The sequence below is a fragment of the Vombatus ursinus genome, unplaced genomic scaffold (genome assembly GCF_900497805.2).
Source record: "Vombatus ursinus unplaced genomic scaffold, bare-nosed wombat genome assembly UNPS02014798.1, whole genome shotgun sequence".
NCBI lineage: Eukaryota > Metazoa > Chordata > Mammalia > Diprotodontia > Vombatidae > Vombatus > Vombatus ursinus.
The window spans coordinates 137,800-155,624 of NW_020954576.1; the positions used below are offsets into that span (position 1 = coordinate 137,800).

General features: G+C 53.7%; 2 protein-coding genes across 7 annotated transcripts; both read right to left on the bottom strand.

Moving 5' to 3' along the window:
• Nucleotides 1–1,214: 1,214 nt before the first annotated feature.
• Nucleotides 1,215–5,227, bottom strand: LOC114049699 (ephrin-A4-like). The gene is given in 6 exon segments (XM_027871037.1): nucleotides 1,215–2,036; nucleotides 2,647–2,706; nucleotides 2,882–2,956; nucleotides 3,418–3,713; nucleotides 5,055–5,104; nucleotides 5,106–5,227. Coding segments are annotated over 6 exon segments (663 nt in total). The 5' UTR covers nucleotides 5,169–5,227; the 3' UTR covers nucleotides 1,215–1,917.
• Nucleotides 5,228–6,014: 787 nt separating this feature from the next.
• On the bottom strand, nucleotides 6,015–17,470 carry LOC114049696 (disintegrin and metalloproteinase domain-containing protein 15-like). 6 transcript variants are annotated; one of them, XM_027871032.1, is made up of 24 exons: nucleotides 17,354–17,470; nucleotides 15,930–16,030; nucleotides 14,961–15,037; nucleotides 14,694–14,772; nucleotides 14,432–14,508; nucleotides 14,167–14,350; nucleotides 13,848–13,913; nucleotides 13,695–13,763; nucleotides 13,432–13,601; nucleotides 13,237–13,321; nucleotides 11,730–11,878; nucleotides 11,442–11,616; nucleotides 11,114–11,206; nucleotides 10,662–10,966; nucleotides 10,318–10,513; nucleotides 10,063–10,140; nucleotides 9,423–9,537; nucleotides 8,993–9,131; nucleotides 8,760–8,819; nucleotides 8,467–8,551; nucleotides 7,659–7,730; nucleotides 7,158–7,229; nucleotides 6,803–6,924; nucleotides 6,015–6,702 (listed from the first exon to the last, which is right to left on the bottom strand). In XM_027871032.1, exons 1-24 carry the CDS (start codon nucleotides 17,430–17,432, stop codon nucleotides 6,654–6,656), a joined length of 2,697 nt encoding a protein of 898 aa, XP_027726833.1. In that variant the 5' UTR covers nucleotides 17,433–17,470; the 3' UTR covers nucleotides 6,015–6,653. The 6 variants fall into 6 exon arrangements, 5 of the variants coding, with proteins under 5 accessions (XP_027726833.1, XP_027726832.1, XP_027726834.1 ...); XM_027871031.1 differs by having other exon boundaries at nucleotides 15,930–16,048; XM_027871033.1 differs by lacking the exons at nucleotides 7,158–7,229; nucleotides 7,659–7,730 and having other exon boundaries at nucleotides 15,930–16,048.
• Between the last annotated feature and the right edge of the window lie 355 nt (nucleotides 17,471–17,825).

Genomic DNA, 17,825 nt, shown 5'->3' on the forward strand with positions numbered 1-17,825 from the left:
ACAGACAGACAGACAGACAGACAGACAGACAGACAGACAGACAGACAGACAGACAGACAGAACAAGGCCTAGGTGCGTTGGGGCTGGGAGGGCAGGGCCGGCTGTGTCTGTGTCTGCTCTGGTGGTGCCATTCTCCCAGCCTCCGGACAGAGCAATCGAATTAACACAGAGCTACGGCGGCGGCGTGAGTGCCGAGTGGTCTTGCCGGGAGGAGGCGGGAGACAGCTGTTCCTTCTGCGATCCCCCCTCCCCGACTTTTACTTCTCGGAGGGATAGACCCAGGTGTCTGACCTGGGGGGCGACCGAGATCTGTGTTGCGGGGTAGGGGGCGGGCGGGATGTGAATTTCTCTGACTTTGTCAGTCTACAGTAGGCGCCCCCCACTCCACCCACCACATCCTCGAGCCCCGCCCCTTGTTCACACGCTCTCTCGAGCTGCAGCAGCCAGGCCCGAGCTAATCAGCACAACATCCACTTATCGATTTCGGGTTCCACGCCAAGCAGCCTGGCGCTGTGCCAGAAGAGGCTGAGGAGGAGGGATGGGGAGGCCCAGGATGGAGAGCCTTGGGCTGGGGAGACCCGGGCAGGTGGAAAGTAGAAGGGGGTGGGAGAGAAGTGGAGAATGGGCAGAATCTTCCCCTAGTCTGGAGGGCAATGACAGGTTGGGGGGGCGGGGAGCTCTGGGGTCCTCCCACCACGGCTCCATCCCCGTGTTCCTATAAAAGCCGAGAACAAAGGGGACCGAGCTAGTCGGAGGCTTTGATTTGACCCTACCCTCCACAATTCCAGACCAGACCTACGCCCCAGGTGCCCTCAGGGAAAGGAGGAGGGACACCTTAGTTTTTCTAGGCCCAGGCTTTGAGAAATATAATCTTTCTTTAGCCCCCTAATCTTTCCCCACATGGAAGCTCAGGCCTCAGTGACTCCCTAGTGCCTAGACAGTGCCCCAAACAGCTCCAGCAGTACCAGAGCATCTGTGGCCCCTTCCACCTGCTTCACATACACAGGAAGCTGAGGTGGGGGGAAGAGGGGAGAGAGGTGCCAACCTCCACAGCTGCTGTTGGCACCAATCCCATCCAGGCCCAGTGGGGTGCCCACCAAGGGCTGGCACAGACCATTTGAGCACAGCTGGCATGGAGGTCAGCCAGTGACAAGGTGGGAGTCCAGGACACTGGGGTTCTGGCAGTAGGGAAGAAGCCAGAGGGCGGAAGGGTGTGGTGTATGAGAAGGAGGGGGGTGGTTTATTGAAGGTTGAGTCCAGATACTTATAAAAATACAAATAAAAGAAAATCAATCTCATATCAAGTCCGTCTTCCCAGAAGACACAAGAGAGTTCTCAGGTGGAGAACAAGGTAGTCCTGGGGAGTACCTGGAGGATCAGTGGGCTGGTTGACCAGGGTGAGGGGGGGAATCCCCTTACTTTCAGACTAGTAGAAGTCTTGAAGCACCCAGGGGACCTAGGTGTTCCATCCCCCTTCTCCAGGATTGGAGTTTGGTTTATTTTCCAGAAAAAAAATCCAGTCTGAAGAGAGAAGGGTACCATGGCCACTTGCAGGCAGTTGGGAATGAACGATAGCATTCACCTCAGTGTGAATCCAAGAATTGGTCCAGTCTCAGTATTTGTCCAGGTATCAGTCCATGCACTCAGAAATTGTGGGGATAGCTCCAGCTAACTCTGACCCTATCCCCCAAAGATCAGAGGGAAAACTCCTGCAATGCTCCATACCAAGAGCAGTGCATTACAATCCTGGAGTCTTTTAACCCTGCAATACCTCCCTATTCCCCAAGCAGTGACCCCCTCACCCCTTTCCAGGCAGATGGAGCCATGCCTCCAGGCTGAAGCCAGTGGTCAGGGGCATGCACAGAGAGGCTCGATCTGGGGGTGATGGCCAAGGGTGTAGTGGGGTCAGGACTAAGCTTAGAGTCCCCGAAGGAGGCGCAGAAGTGGCAACAGCAGCAAGAGGAGGAGGCAGAGGGGACTTGGGGCCCGGCCTCCTTGCCATGCTGGGGTGCTGCCCCCACCTGGACCCAAGGACTCTGTAACACACAGGCAGAGGGAGAGGGTTGGAGGGCTGATTCTACCATACTTAATCCCATCTCCCCTTCCTATTCCTCCCCCCCTTATAATTCTGCCTCTTGTTTAAGAGCATGCCATTTCATGATTCTATTTCAGTTTTCTTATCTATATAACGAGGGTGTCAAACTATAACAATAACAATAAATCACACCACCATGTGACACTTTAAGGTCTAAAGGTTTCCCCACAACTATGTGAGATAAGTAGTGTTATCCCCATTTTAGATATGAGGAAACTGAGGTTCAAGTGGTAAAGTGACTGACCCCAGTTCACACAGTTAGTAAGTAAGGGGTCAGATTTTGAACCCTGGTCTCTAGCCTTGAAGTCCATTTCAACTCTGTAGATAATCTCTAAGGTCCTTCATGCATTCCCCCTCCATTTACCCATTTTCATCTTACTACCTCTTCAACCTCCTATTCAATTCAGCAGATCCTTCAAAGCCAATCATGAGTATAACGCACATCTTCTTCACCTGTATACCCCAACCCTCTAGTCTCCCCAGAGTCTGGCACTAGTGCCCTAGAGTGCACCAAAACAGAGGCCAGAGGTCCTGTCATGCCTTTGACTTACCCCTTGAGACCCCATTCCCTTGGCGCAGCACAAAAGGGGGTGCAGTGGTCGGCATTTCAGCTAGGGAAAAAGAAGCCAGAGATGGGGACAGATTCCAAATATCCCAGTTCCTAGACAAACTTCTTCATTCCCAGAGATCATTCAACATCACCCCTAACTCCCCATACACCCTGCTCCCTGTATGTGGCATTTCCCACTCCCCAGGAATTGGGAAAACATCCATCAAAACACTTACTGGTTTCTTTGCAACACACTGACACCTGCAGTCTCAGACACCGGCCAGAGCTTTCTGAGGTTGGGCTTGGGACAGCTATGGTAGGTAAACAGGTGGGCAGGAGAAAAAAAGGTTTGTTCATGCTTTTTGACAATGCTTCAGACTCTCACACTCCTGTCCCTCTCTTTTCTTAGCTTTCTATTTATCAGTCTCCTTCCCAAGATATGTTGCTCTCTAATTTCCCCTTTTCTTCTTGCCACAAACTATCCAGAACCCTTCTCTCGGCTTCTTTTATTTCACTTTTAGATCTCTCCTCTTCTCCCCCAACTTAACTATGTCCATTCACTACCATTTCCTTAGGGGCTTAGTCTGCTCCCAAACTCTTGATACCTATCCTTAATTGCACTCAATCTAGGTCCCTTTTTTCCTTTCTAGGCTCCTCTCCTTGGGCATGAATGGTGTCAGGCTTTGAGGTAGGAGGACATCTCTACTAGATCTGGTTTCCCCAACCCCTAAGCCCCACAGTCTACTCACTATGGCCCCTCCATTTTACTTACAGATATAGTAGTAGGTTTCTCCCGGCAGGAACTCAAAGCCCAATGAGAAAGGTGTGAAGCGCTGGATTTTTTCTGAAAATCGGATTGGGCCAAAAGGAGCAAAGGGGCGAGTGCACTCCCAGCGTTTGAAGGCTCCAGTGCCCCCAGCTTGGCATGTCTCATAGCCAGCCAAGTCCACCTTGAAAAGAGCAAAAGTCTCAGGGCCCTCAGGTGGCCCTGGGCCATCATAGTGTGGACAGAAGATGTCCAGATAATCGTTGAGGCCCAGCTCCACTACCGCGTCTCCTCGAAGCAACCTGTGGACGTGAATCAGGCATTAGGGCTTTAGGGTAATCTCTCAGGGGATGGGAACTAAGGAGCAGAGAAGCTCTGGGGGGTACCTCTAAACGGTCAGACTGCCCTCTCCCAAAGGGCTTAATAATCTCCCTTTTGAACATAACTACCCACCATATATGTCTGAACATACACTTACAGTCTAAAGGCTCCCAAATAGAGCATCAAACTGCTGCCCATAGAGAGAGCTCCCTTTGGCAGACACAGGGGAAAAAAAGCAGAGCAAGAAACAGAAAAGGAAAGAGACAGATGCATAAAACCACACAATGACTGAATTATGGAAAGACAGAGATAGGAGATGAAAACACAGACAGGCAGAGGCAGACTTTTGGACCTTGACCTGCAACTGTAACATAGGGAAACAGTTACCACAGATTCAGTGGTGACTGACATGGGGGAGGGGGTGACATCCAGTAGATACCACCAAAGATGTTTGTCCTTCCTGTCAGTCTGGCTCCATCTGGTAAACCAGTACCCCACCCCCACCCCAGACCTCCCACTGCCCTTCCCTCTGGGCCATTCAAGTTATTCTGGGGCCACCTAAACCTTAAAAGGGTGGGAACCAATCCTCACAAGCTCCTACCTACTCCAAAGCTGCAGTTTAGGTTGGGCCAGGTTGACTTCTTGGAATTCTAGACATTGACAGATACTAGGATGGGGAAAAGCAAGACATTCTCCCAGAGAAACAAAGAGCAGAGAGAACGAAAAAGCTAGAATGGTGTGGTTGGAGAGGTATAGGAAGAGAGACAGACAGTGAAACAAATACAGAGATAAAATAAATTGGAGAGAGGGAAACATAACTCGAGACGGAGACGAAGTTGGACAAGGGGGCAGAGAAAGAAACTTAAAAGGATTAGAGACAGGCACATTCTTTCACACACATACACATACAATATATAATCTGAACACCCCAGCTCTTTCCTCTTTCTCCATACATCGAAACCTCTGGGGCCAGCGAGAGGTTGGGGGGAAGTCGAGTTAAGGGGCTAGCAAGGGGCGTGGGGCCTGGAATCTAGGAGATGGGCCCCCCTCCACCCCCCAGAACTTGTGCCGGTATCCCACCCCAGGGCTTCACCTCTTCCCGCCCCCTCCCCACGTGGGGGCCAGGGTGTACCGGGGCGGGGGTGCTAGCGGTGATGGGGGCGAGCCTCGCCCCTCCCCCCCCACAACCAGCTCAAACAAAGGAGCCCTAGCGCGCGGCTGTCCGGCCCAGGCGGGGACTCGAAGGGAGGGAATGGAGAGTGCACGCCATGTCCCAAAGGCGAGCTGGCCCGGCTTGGCTAAGCCCAGTTTGTTCCGGCTACCTGGGGTTACTGGAGTTCCAATAGACGGCGTGGCGGAGGCCGGACCCCCCCCCGGAGCGGGGACCCGAGGAGCGAGGCCCAGAGGACTGTCCGCAACAGAGGCAGAAGCCGCATCGCCCCCGGGTCTGGTCTGGCCCGGCTCGGCTTGGCCGGGCTCCGGAGTCAGGGCGAGGAAGGTACAAAGTAGACCGGGGTGGGGGGGGGGGGGGGAGGATACGGGGGAGGGGGGAATGACGGGGAGGGGGGAGCAGAATAGAATGAGAGGCCACGCCCCGGATAACTTTCCACCAATGGGGAAGCGGCTCCACCTAATCCGACCAACTCCGAGTTAACCCTTTACTAGCCTCAGGCTCCCCGACACGCCCCCAACTAAGGTTGAGCTTTACAGCTTCGTGTGTGTGTGTGTGTGTGTGTTTATGTGGGGTGGGGGTCTGGGCACGTCCCCATTGCCCAGAGGGAAAAGAAGGATAGAACAAGAATCAAGGCTTCCAGCTCCGTCGGGATCCCAGCTCGCGCCCTTAGCTCATCACCCACACCCCTCCTTCTTTGCTGGGCTCCGAGTGGAGCCAGTACGACCCAAGGTAGCATCTGATCTATCTCCACCACCACCCTTACCCAGGGCAGGAAGGTGCGGGCTGGGGGGTGGGGGAGGCAGTTGCCCCAGTCTGGACTTCGGTGTAATGAGGAGGTGTCAGCGGCACAGTACAAAGCACCTTTGTTCACGAGCCCTCGAGAAGGGCGGGAGGAAAGGGGGAGGCAGGTGCGCTGCCCCGGGACCGTGGGAGCCGCCTCACCTCGCCCGGCCCCACCTCCAGGCTTCTGAGAACCCTGCAGCCTCTCCCTAGGCCCTCCGCAGACCTCTAGTTGGGGTATGTCAACCGAGCGGGAACAGTGCAGGCACCTTAGGCCATCACCAGGGCATCATAACAGCCCCTGGTGCGAGCCTCAGGGCAACAATAATTAATAGTTATATTGCGATATAATTCCCAATCATACAATGGTGAGGGACAAGAAAAGGGCTGAAGGATCAGTCCAAGTCTTCAAGCCCACACAGGCTGTGTTGAGGCAGATCGCCGATCCTGGCGTCCGAATTCCACCTCCGACAGGTGCAGGCAAGCGAAGAAACCCAGCTTCTTTTCCCCCCCTTGCCCCGCCTTCTCCCGGAGCCATTCTCCGGCCGGGGCAGCATCGTCCTCTGGCGGCCGGAACGGGAACCTCCAAGTTCCCCAGTCCTGGACAGCAGAGGGGGTGAGCCCAGGCTTCTCAGAGCAGACAGAGGCTCGGAGGGAGGAAGGCGCTTCCAGGTCTCAGTTTATTGAAGCCGAGTCCAAGCAGCGCCGGGCCCACTCCCATTCCCTCCACACCTGGTCCCTCTCCCTGCCCCCCCCATCCCAGAGTCAACAGTGCGGGGGTTCCATCTCATGCTTCGCCTTCAGGAACTCCAATAGTGCCATGAGAATGCTGGTCCTCGGCTTTTGCTCGAGGCTCCTCAGTCCTAGCAGAGCAGGCAGGCTTCACTTCCACAGGCTCCTCAGGTTAGATGTCGGGGAAATGGGACCAGCAGTGACTTCTCGGTGATCTCACTGTCCCAGGATGAAGTCAGACGCGTACAGCTGCCCCAGAAGCCGTTGGGGGCGGAGGCGCAGGTCTTGGGATAAAGTGGCAGAAGAAAAAGGGGAGAGTGTGGACATCCTTCCACCAAAGGGCCATTTCCTTCATCTTCATCCTCAACCCCTCCCCTCACCTACCTGGAGGGCACGACCAGGGGCACCGAGCTATCTTCATCGGGCCCTTCGCCTGAGAGAAGCCGTCCCTGGGGGTAGGAGGGCAGCGGCTTCCTTGGAGGTGGGGGCTTAGTAGGCCCCTGAGACTGACAGAGAGAAGGTAGAATTTACTAGGGAAATGGCCCCAAGAGGTCACCCACCATCCCCAAACAAACCTATTGATGCCAACGGTACCTCCTGAGGTACCTCCGCTAGGGAGGGGCCTGGCACTGTGCCCAAGGGGCACCAGGGGGCACTTTGCCCCAGCAACCACTGCCACAGGCCATCAGTGCTGCAGCCCAGGAGGGGGGAGGGGCTATGCCCGCCCCCACACCGTTACCTGTGGGCTCCTCACCACCGGGTCGGCGGGTAGCGGACGGGTGGGGGGGTTGGGTCGATCAGTCAGTGCAGCCTGGACAGAGAGAGCAGTGCCAGTGAGGAAGAAGCCAGTGGGGGTAATGGGCATGCGCTGGTTGTGGGAGTATGGCATTCAGAGGCTCTTCTTAATAGGGTTCCATGCTAACATGCACTCTTAGGCTGGGATGGGTACATGCGCAAGGATAAGAATACATGTGGGGCACAGTTTGGCACCAGGGATTTCGGGTGCTGGAGTAGTGGGAGAAAGAGAAAAGGGGGAGTAATTAAATAATTTGAGGGCAGGTAGGCTGTAGTGCCACAATATACCACCAGGTGGAGATACAGACCAAATTAGAAACCCTGTGGGGCACAGAGGGGTACCCTTTCCCACCCAAAGTCATAGCTGGGAGGGGCAGGGGTAGGTATTTTCTTTCTCCATCCTAGTTCCTCATGTAGGTGGGCTTTGCCCCTTGCTCAGATTTACCTGTAGTCTCTTGGGCACAGGGTCCGGCGGGAGCGGCCGGGAGGGGGGATCAGGGTGACCAAGAGCACCAGACTGCGGAAAAAGCAGGAGAAGCAGAGGGAGCACAGACAGAGGACAAAGAGGGGTGGTGGAAGAAGAGAACAGTGGTGGAGGGGAGGATCAGAGTTACAGTCAGAGACACTGAGGGGTGTGGTAAAAATAAGTGGGTTTAGTCTCCAGTGGTGGGGCAGTCAGGACCTTAGGACAGCAGGGGCATCATGCAGTTACTCAGCCGCATTCAAGAATGGGGGGGTGCCAGGCTGTGGGCATGCAAACCAACCCCCCCCCTCCCCACTTCATACAGTCACTAGAGAATATCCATTCTAGTGCACCCTGGGATCCAGGAGCACTTTTCAGTCCCTCTGATGTTTGTCCTGTGCACATGGGGCCCCAAGCAGTGCCAATTTCTTTTACCCAATCCTGCAGTCAGAGGGCATCTGGGCTTCCAGATCCAGGGTGGCATCACTGAAGTGCCAATGAGTAGCAGGCACAACCCCCTCATCTCAATTAACGAGTTGTGCCAAACAACACTTCCATTGGTCACCCATCTTAGGTTTCCCACCCCGGGTAGGATATGACTCCTCAACCTCCTTGGAGCTGGCAATTTGGCATCAGGGCAGTGTCAGCCACTCTCAGACCATCCAGAACCTGCTGAAATAGGCACTAAGAATCCCCTTGAGGATCACGGAGGGGAGGGTAACCCAGCTGGACTTATGGCTGAGTAGACAAATGTCCCTGCCCCTTCCCTTGACAGGTACCAGGAGCTCACCTTGGTGCTGGGCATCAGCTGGAGTTCTGTTGCCTGAGTCCTCTGAGGTGGACCTGGCCTCTCAGGGGGACCAGATGGGGATGTCCTGGGGTAGGTGAAGGGGAAGGATGATTCAGACCCTGTTATCTACCCTCCCAGTACCAGATATAACTGCTTGAGAAGGTTAACCTTTTGTGAAACCCTTAGAGACCAAAGAAGGGTGTGTAGGGAACATCCTGTGACCAAGGGGTGGAGAAAGAGCAGCCTGAGACAGGGACTATTCAGTCTGGTTGTGAGGAACTGGCCCTGCTTACCTGTAACCATTGGCACAGACACCCCCATGGAGAAATCGAACCTGAGCCACAGCAGTGTCCCTGCAGAAGTTAGGGGGAAGGGAATTAAGGGGAGATGTTTGAGGAGGATGGGAGCTGGGTCAGTGTGGGTAGGGGAATGATGAAGGCAGGAGGTTAAAGGTGGTACAAGGGACAAGGAGGGGGGTGGGAAGGCTCAGGGCCAAAGGTCTTACTGGGAGCTATAGGTCTGATACCTATACTGGTTACTGGTCCCCTTAAACTGGCAGAGTCTCCGGCGTAGATGGATACGGTGCCAATAGCAAGCTCCAAGAAGCATCAGCAGTGCCAGAAGGAGGAGGCTGAGGAGTAATCCTGTAGTCAGGCCACCATTTGCTGTAGGACGTGAGGTCAGACCCAGGAAGAAGAATGGAGATCAGAGGTCAATAGGTCAGAAAAAGGGGATGGCGGTAGAAGTGGCCACTATTAACTAGCTAGGGGTACCCTTAACCTTTCTAGGCCTCACTCAACTTCTTCATCTATAAAATGGGAGAATTCAAACAGATGATCTCTAAGGTTCCTACTAGCTTTGACATCCTGGGAATCTAGAACCTGGGCCAAGCAATCAGTCTCTTTTAGGTACATTGCCCTTCCCTTCCCCTCCTGGACCCCATTTCCAGCGAGTACCTTTGGGCTGCTGGCCGAGGGCCCCGCTGTCCACACTGCCCCCAAAGCCTTGGTTCAAGCAATCAGGAGGTGCCCAGCCCTGATCACAGTGGCAATGTCCATTGCTATTGCAGACCTGAAGAAGAAAGAGCAAAGGAAGGAAGGAAATAAGCATGTATTAAGCAACTCAGTGTGCCAAGCACTTTACAAATATTACCTCATTTCATCCTCACACAAGAACCCTAGGAAGTAGGTGCTATTATTATCAGCATTTTACAGTTAAAGAAACTGAGAGGTTAAGTGACTTGCCCAGGGTCACATAGCTAATAAGTTTCTGAGGTAGGATTTGAACTCAGGTCTTCCTTGCTTCATGCCCAGTGCTCTATCCACAGTTCTACCTAGCTGCCTCTGAAGGTGCTTGAGACAGGAAGGGCACCTAGGAAGCAGTTTCCCCAATGTTATTCCAGCTTCAGCAAACATGAAAATGTCAAAACAAACCATCAGGAGTTTTGTGGAGGTCAAGCAAAGAGGGATTTGCAGGAGCGAGGGTGCATAGAGCTAGAGAACCCAGGTCTGCCACCTCCACAATCCCCTTAAATTCGCCCCACAGTCTGTTCTTGGGGGTCAGGGTTCCAGTAATACCCCCCTATCCTCCGCTCACCCCATGCCCATGGCACTTGCTCCGACACTTCTCTGCCCCCAAAAGCTCCACCGGCTGGCACCGCTGATCAATGCAGACCTGCCAGGGATGGAGAAGGAGGGAGACACAGATTAGTCAGTGTTCTACACTCTGGGCCTTAGGGCCCACAAGTGCTGCTAGCTCCCTTTAACATTTCATAGACTCTCAGCATTGAAAGTGACTTCAAAGGCCATCTGGTCTAACCTATGCCTGAGCAGGAATGTCTGGCTCACTCACCTGGCCAGGAGCACAAGTAGTGCCCATCAGGGCCATAAAGGGCTGGGCCACATCACTACCCAGGTCAAGATGTGTCCATCGGCAGGTCTGACGTGTTCCGTTGGCCTCGACGGTCTCTGTGAGCATATCCTGAGCAGTGCCCAATAGGGGGTGGACGCTACCACCTTGGCACTGGAGTTGCCCACAGCTGGCATCTCTATGAGGGAGGGGCTAGAAAGTCAGGGGAAGGAAGGGAACTGGGAATCATAGGGTGAAGAGGGGAAGGGATGACCAGAGGTCAAAGGGTCAGGAAGGAGAGATGAGGGAGCAGGGGCCAGGGCTGGGGTGGGGGAGTACTCACTCACCTAGGGGTACATGGCACATAATTGCCATTGTACTGTTTCCCACAGTTCCCAAAGCTATCTCCTCGTGTGTTGGCAGCTTGGAGACAGAGAGGGGTTGCAGGGCGGGCACCAGGACCCCAGAGTGCCTGGCACTGGGCCACATAAGAGGCACAGTGCCCAGCAGCACAGATAGCTTTGCCCCCTGCACAGGGCTCACCATCCCCTAGGCTAACATCTGAGGGACACTGGGCGCCATCCCCTGAGCAGAACTCTGGCAGGTCACAGTCCCCCCGAGCGGGGCGGCACAACCATCCCACTGGGCGCAACTGTGGGGAGAGAGGGCATCGGTCAGAAGACAGACACTTCCACTCTGATGCCATTTCTCCGTCATCTGTCACCCAGATCACCATTGCTACCACTCCGACCCAAGTCACACTTGGAGCATCCTATCTACTTCAGCCTTTTGCCCATACCTGGCAATCTTGACAACAGAGACCATCTGAAGCACATTGAGCCCCGGGCATCAGCTGGCAGCTGGAGGCATTACAGCAGGGATCAGAACACTCCTGGCCATGGAACGGAGAGAGACAGAGAGGGAGAGAGGGAGAGAAAGAGCACAAATGAGGAGGATGGAGAGGTAAACTTGAAATTGAGGGACAGAGGGCTCAGGGTGCAGGGGAGACAAATACCAGGGTCAGAATCAAAGGACAGAGAATTAGAAGATAATGCTCTGAGAGGCTCAGGTCAAGGAGTGGTAATGGAGGAGTCCCAGGTAGGGAAGGAAGAGTGGGAGCTCCTCACCTCCCAGAAGCCACAGTCACACTGCTCGCCAGGCTCCACAAATAGATTCCCACATCGAGGAGGGCGAGGGGCCAGCCGAGGTGGCCGAGAAAAGAGGCAGCCGCCTGCTCCCCTCAGAAGAGCCTTTTCCAAAGCTTCTTTGCTGCAGCTGCTAAAACTCAGACCAGGCAGGAACCTGAGGATGGGGGGAAAAGGGGACCATGCTGAAAGGAAGCCCTTTCCTCCAGCCCATTCCCCTCACCCAGGCCCTTCCTCATTCCTTGGTTTGGAGAGAGGGGTGTCACTCACGCTGTGGCAGCCTCCATGATACAGCTCTTGGCAGGAGGCTGGCCTGGGCATGGGCAGTTGCCTCCTGGGGGGTCATGTGCCAGACCTAGGCTGTGCCCCAGCTCATGGGCCATTGTGGATGCCACACCCAGAATACTCACTGAGTGATCCTAGGGGAAGAAGGAGTCAGGCTAGACAGGTGAACTCATAAGCTCAAGGTAAGGAGGTAAGAAGGGAACACTCTGAAATGTTGATTCATTGTTCACTTAGCCGTAGGTGGAAGAAGTCTTTGGGAGAGAAAACCGCTCCTGTCCCACCTTCTCCTGAAAGCCTTCTCACATGTAGTGTTCCCTTCTCTCCTTTGACTCCTATGTCTGACCAGTCTGTCTGACCAGTCCATTTGGGGGTGGGTTTTAGAATGTCAGAGCTGGAAGGGACCTTAGACCACAGAGCGTCAGGATTGGCATATCATACATTATAGTTGGAAGGCGTCACAGAGATCAGCTAGTTGGATGCACCCCTCTTTACAAAGGAGGGAAATGAAGTCCAGTGAAGGGAAATCATTTGTCCAAGGTCACACAGTCCAATATCTGACAGAGGTTTCACTTGCATCCAGAACTTCTGACTTGGTACTGTGGTCTGTCCCCCACACCATTCTATCTCATTCAGTTTTCTCTCTGGTTCCCCAAATGGACCACAAGATCCATGAAGACAGGTCCCATTATCTTATACTTCCCCTCTATCCCCATGGCATCCCAACTGTGCCCATCAGAGGGCATGGAGAGCATATCATACAGAGGTCCAGCACTAAAAGGGATCTAAGAAACCATCTAGTCCAAGATTCAGCAAACTACCAGTTGGTCCAGTGGATAGAGTGCTGGGCGTGAAGTCAGGAAGACCTGAGTTCAAATCTGACCTCAGATATTAGTTGGGTGACCCTGGGCTAATCATTGAACCTGTTTGCCTCAGTTTTCTGAGGGAGGCGGTAATTATAATACCTACTTCCCAGGGTTGTTGTGAGACTCAAATGAGATAATAATTGAAAAAATATTTAGCACAGTGCCTGGCATATAGAGAGCGCTATATAAATGTTGGCTTTCATTATTATTATTATTATTATTATCATTATGCCCTGTGGCCTGCAGCCTATTTTTGTAAAGCCATGAATGAGGAATTTTTTTTTCATTTTTAAATACAATAAAACTTTATTTAAAAATGTAAAAACCACTTCTGTACAAAAAGAGATGGATTGTAGTTTGCCAACCCCTTCAGTCCAAACTCTTCAGCTTACAAATAAGGAAATTAAGGCCCAAAGAAGTGAGATTATTTGTCCAAGGCCATGTCTGGTGAATATCAGAGAGGAGATCTGAACCCAGGTCCTGTGACTGCAGAATCAGTTTTCTTTATACAGTACCATACTTCTAGTAAAAGGTACCAAGTGAGGCCAGACTGAATAGAATGGCTCGGGGGAGGGGGCAACAAAGTGGAAGGAGGGAGAAGGGCCAGAAAGAGATCCAGGAAAACTTACCACATTCACACCCCCTGAGAGGCTTGGAGAGCAGATGGAGTTCTGTACTGCCATGCCCACTGCAGAGTTCAGAAACAGGCTGGTCCTAAGGGGAGGGAGGGGGCTCAAGGTTGGGACCCTCCAAGGGCATGAAGCAGTCACACCCTGGTAGGAGGGGCGGGGGCAGAATAATGGTCGAAGGAGAAGGGCCCTTACGTGACTAGCTGGGCACTGTCATGCGGCAGCCGAGGGAGCAGCTCTGCCTGACGCCAGTGGAGGAAGTTTTCCAGTGTGATGCCCGCATCTCTGTCCATTGTGATCATGTCCTTCTGGTTCCAGACCTCCACACCCACCAGTGCCACCCGTACATTCAGAGGCCTAAAGAACTAATCGAGAAGAACAGTCAGACCTTCTCTGCTGTCCTGTGCTTTGGATAGCAGGTACTATGCTCATCCTGCCCACCCTCCTTGGAAACTCACCGCATCCACCTGGTTAGCCACTTCTAGCATACGGGTCTGTAGTTGGTGGAGGTCTGGGTATCTCTGCGCCTGTTGAAGAAGGAAGAAGATATGAGAGACCATGGGAGACACTGCAGGATGGACATAACAGGCACCAGATGCTGACTTCCTCACCTCCTCATGGTCAGCCACAATCACCAGCTCCACAAACTTTGTCTCTGACACCACATCCCGTTTACTCTGGGTAGCAGGGAGGGAGAGGAGGCAAAAAAGTAGGGTCAATGATGGTCACTATTCTAATTCAATTCAATAAGCACTTGGATGTCTAACTTCTATTTAAATCTTTTTTTAGGCAATTGGGGTTAAGTGACTTGCCCAGGGTCACACAGCTAGTAAGTCTGAGGCTGGATTTGAACTCAGGTCCTCCTGACTTCAGGGCCGATGCTCTATCTACTTTGCTACCTAGGTTCCCCCACTTCTATTTAAATCTTACCCGATATAGATGATGTAGTCCCAGCCTGAGCTCTGACTGTGCCTGGGTGAACACATAGGGTCCTGAGTTCAGGGCACAGGTGCCTCCTGTCAGGTGAATATCTTCTATCTTGGAGATATGGGTAAGTCCCCATGGTCCGGGATCTAAGGTATATACTTTCTCTGGGGATAGGACAACTAGCCCCCTAGGGAGAGAATAGGAATTCAGGATGCCATGTCAGTTCCTCAAGCCCACTTGCCCTCTCTCCCCACACCTGCCATTCTACCTGAGTCCAGAGCAAGTGCAAACAGAGACCCAGGAATCTGGGTGGTCCTGTACTGTCCCTTGGTAGCAACAATTCTTCTGCAGCAGAGAAACAAACCTAATGAGAATCTGAGAGAAAGCCACTAAGGGCACTCACAAAAGTCCACACTGTTGACACAGATAAGGCACCCTCTTTCCACTTCTTCCCCAGGGAAATTTAGTCTTAGAGATCCATTCACTCCCTGAATAGTCAACAAACCTTGGCACATTAGGGTCTAACTCACCAGAGTGTCTCCCTTATTTACCACCTGGGTGCCGTCAGGCTGGTACCACACAAGGGTTGGGGTGTCTGGGACCAGCTCCCTACAGACCAGAGTAAAGAAAAGACAGAGTCAATCGTCCCTTCTACTGGCCAGAAGTGACCAGCCTAGCTGCTAATGGCTGTAACAAGGTAGAGACATCTACACAAATCCCTGGGCTAGGGAGCTGTTAACCTTTGCAGTGCTAAACGCCATAAGCATTGCCTGTCTAGGACCCTCCAGTGCACTCACCCATTCTGTTGTAGCTCCAAGATGTGGCTCTTACCCTCCAGCTCTAGCTTGATCTGTAATTTCTGGGGGAGCCTGCCCTGTAGGGGAAGATACTATCACCCACCTAGCACTCGCTGCTATGCTCATCAACCCTCCAAAAACCAGAAAGACTCAGGCTCTCAGGGGAGTCCTGAAGGTTAGATCATGAGGATGGGGGCAGGGAAGTCTCAAGGGAAAGATCAGGAAGCCCCACCTGGCTGGGATCATTGTTTAGGGGGGGGCATGTGAGGGTCAAAGGAGGTGTCTCAGCCGCCCCCTTCTCGGCTTCCTGTCCAAAAAGGAAATGGTAAGGAGGACCCATTCCCGGCCCCAGCCCTTCCTCTGACTCAGCTTTGGGGTGGGGGGTGCAGTGAGAAGCCCCTCCTCTTTAAGTTTCCCCCAGGGTCCTGGACAGTCCCATCGAGGATGGGGGCATGAGGGCAGAGGTTCCGAGTGAATGAGAACATAAATTTGAGTTAGAATCCTAGTAGAGGAGTGTTAGGGCTGGGGTGGGGGGAAGCAAGCAGATCTGTTTCATTAGTGGAAGGGAGGGGCATAGAAGTATCCTTAAGTGAAAATTGATCATTAGGGAAGAGATGAAGGACTCAGGCAGGAAATTTCAAAGGGGGTGGGCAGAAATAATAATCAAATAATAAATTTCAGCTTCATGACATGTTTTCCTTCTGACAACTATGAGGTAAGTAGTGTAATTTTATTATCTTCATTTCCCAGGTGGGGAAACTGAGGCTCAGAGAGGTTAAGTGAATTGCCTAGGGTCACACAGCTATTAAGAATCAAATTAGGGATTCAAATGCAAGAGTCTCCTGATTCCAAATCTAATAGGAAAAATCCATTATACTATTTGCACAGAGAAGGAATACAGGCTAGTATAACACAACCCAAGTTCTAAGAAGGGCAGGTAGAAAAAGAGAGGACAGGGGAACACTTTACCTGGAGTGCTTCTGAGAGACTGAGGGTGAAGTTGCCCCAAAAAACCTGCAGCTCTGGGTATCCTCTAGGCAGCCCTTCTGGTAGTGGCTCCCCCGTTTGACCTGTAACACCAAATAGCCCTCCAAAGTGGAAGCAAAGAAAGCTCTAGGCCCTAAGGTTTAGGGACCACTGGTGTTCTTGTCAGCACCCCCTATTTCTGGGTTCTTAAAATGCCTCTTTCTGAGGACCTTCCCTGTATAGGGAAGGGGGACTCCCAAAGCATGTTGGGACATACAAAAAGTAAAGACTGGGGTGGTCCTCCATGATCTCTCCCCCTCCATTACCTCCTCAAGGAGTTCCTGTCATAGTCTTTGCCTTTTTTCTCTCTTCCCCCCATCTTCCATTCCCCTCCTAATTGCCATAGTCCCATCCCCCTTCCCTAGAAGGAACACTCTCATTGAGTCAAACAGGCACCTCCCCCTTCTCCCAGGCAATGGTCTATAGCCACCAGGGTGGCCTGGTGCCCACCTCCCCTCCCTCTCTCTTTCCCCTGTGGCATCTTGGAGGGAAACACCCATCTCTGGGCGGCAGAACAAACACTCCCACCTCTTCCCCAAACACCCCCCTCATGCCCACAGCAGGCACACCCGATGAAGCTACAGTCTTGGTTTCCTCCTCACACACCCCCATACACAATGGACCTCTCTCCTCCGGACACTCCACCCCCTCGGTAGTCTCCCCCCACCCAACTCCAATCCAAGACATTGAATAGGAAGTGAAAGTTCTAAGAGGCATCAAGTCCTCCCTCCATACTCCTCCAGTTGCTCCCCCTCCTGGTTCCCTAAACTTTGGTGGCATATGCATTCTGACACCTGGACACCCACTCCCCTTGTCTCCAGAGCTTGAGAGTCCAGCCACGCCACCCCCGCTCCAGGCCCAACTTGCAAACACTTTCGCCCCTTAGATGACTACTGACCCTGGTCCTGGGCAGTATGGCCAACTTGTCCCTAGTGGGGGGTGGGGGGACCCGTCTGTCTTGTCTTGGAGAGGGGAGGTAGGTAGGTGAATGATGACTTTCATCCCTGCGATCCCAGACAGGAAAGAACTGGGGATGTATGGAATCTGTGCCTGGCACCTGGGGCCATGGCCCAATCAGGGATGGAGGTGGAGGAGGAATCTGGGGTCATAGCCATCAGCATCAGCCTTTGGAGGCTGTTGTGTCACCCTTCGCTTTCCTTCTCCCCACGCTGAGCTCCGATCTGCGTGTCAATATCCCCGCCAGCCTCGTCCCGGGCCTTCAGGGCAAGGGATGCAGGCTGGGATGGGCTCCTGCTGGGAGTTGTCTCACGGCCTCCTTGGCTACCCTAGGCTCCCTGCGCACCCCGCACCTCCGGGTCCCGTCGCCCCAAGTTTCCTTTCCAAGGGCTCCCCACGCTGGGTCTCACCTGTGTCCAAGAGGGACCCCGAGGGCATAGGACTCCCGGCACCCAGGAGCCCCAGTGCCCAGAGCAGCGCCAGCCGCATGGCAGCGGTGCCCGGGCCGGGCGAGGGCAGCAGGTGCTGGGGCAGTGAGGCAGCGGCAGCGGCAGCGGCAGCAGAGGCGCCGGCTCTGCTGAGGTCTCTCGGCCGAGGCCGCCCAGTGCCTCTCCCAGGCCCGGCCCCGCCCCCGGACTTGGCCACGCCCCCTCGACGGGCGCTCCCAGCTCCGACCCCAATCCGAGCCCTGCCCACAGAGCCAGCTCCGCCTCCTCGGGCGGGGTCCAGCTCCTGAGCCCAGCAGAGGCCCCGCCCCCTTCGGTCCCAGCTCACAGTTCTGATCCTAGCTAAGGCCCCGCCCCAGGGCATCAGCCCCACCCCTAGCCGAGACCGTGGCCTAGATCCCGCCTTGGCCCCGCCCCCTCTGCCAGGTCCCTGGCC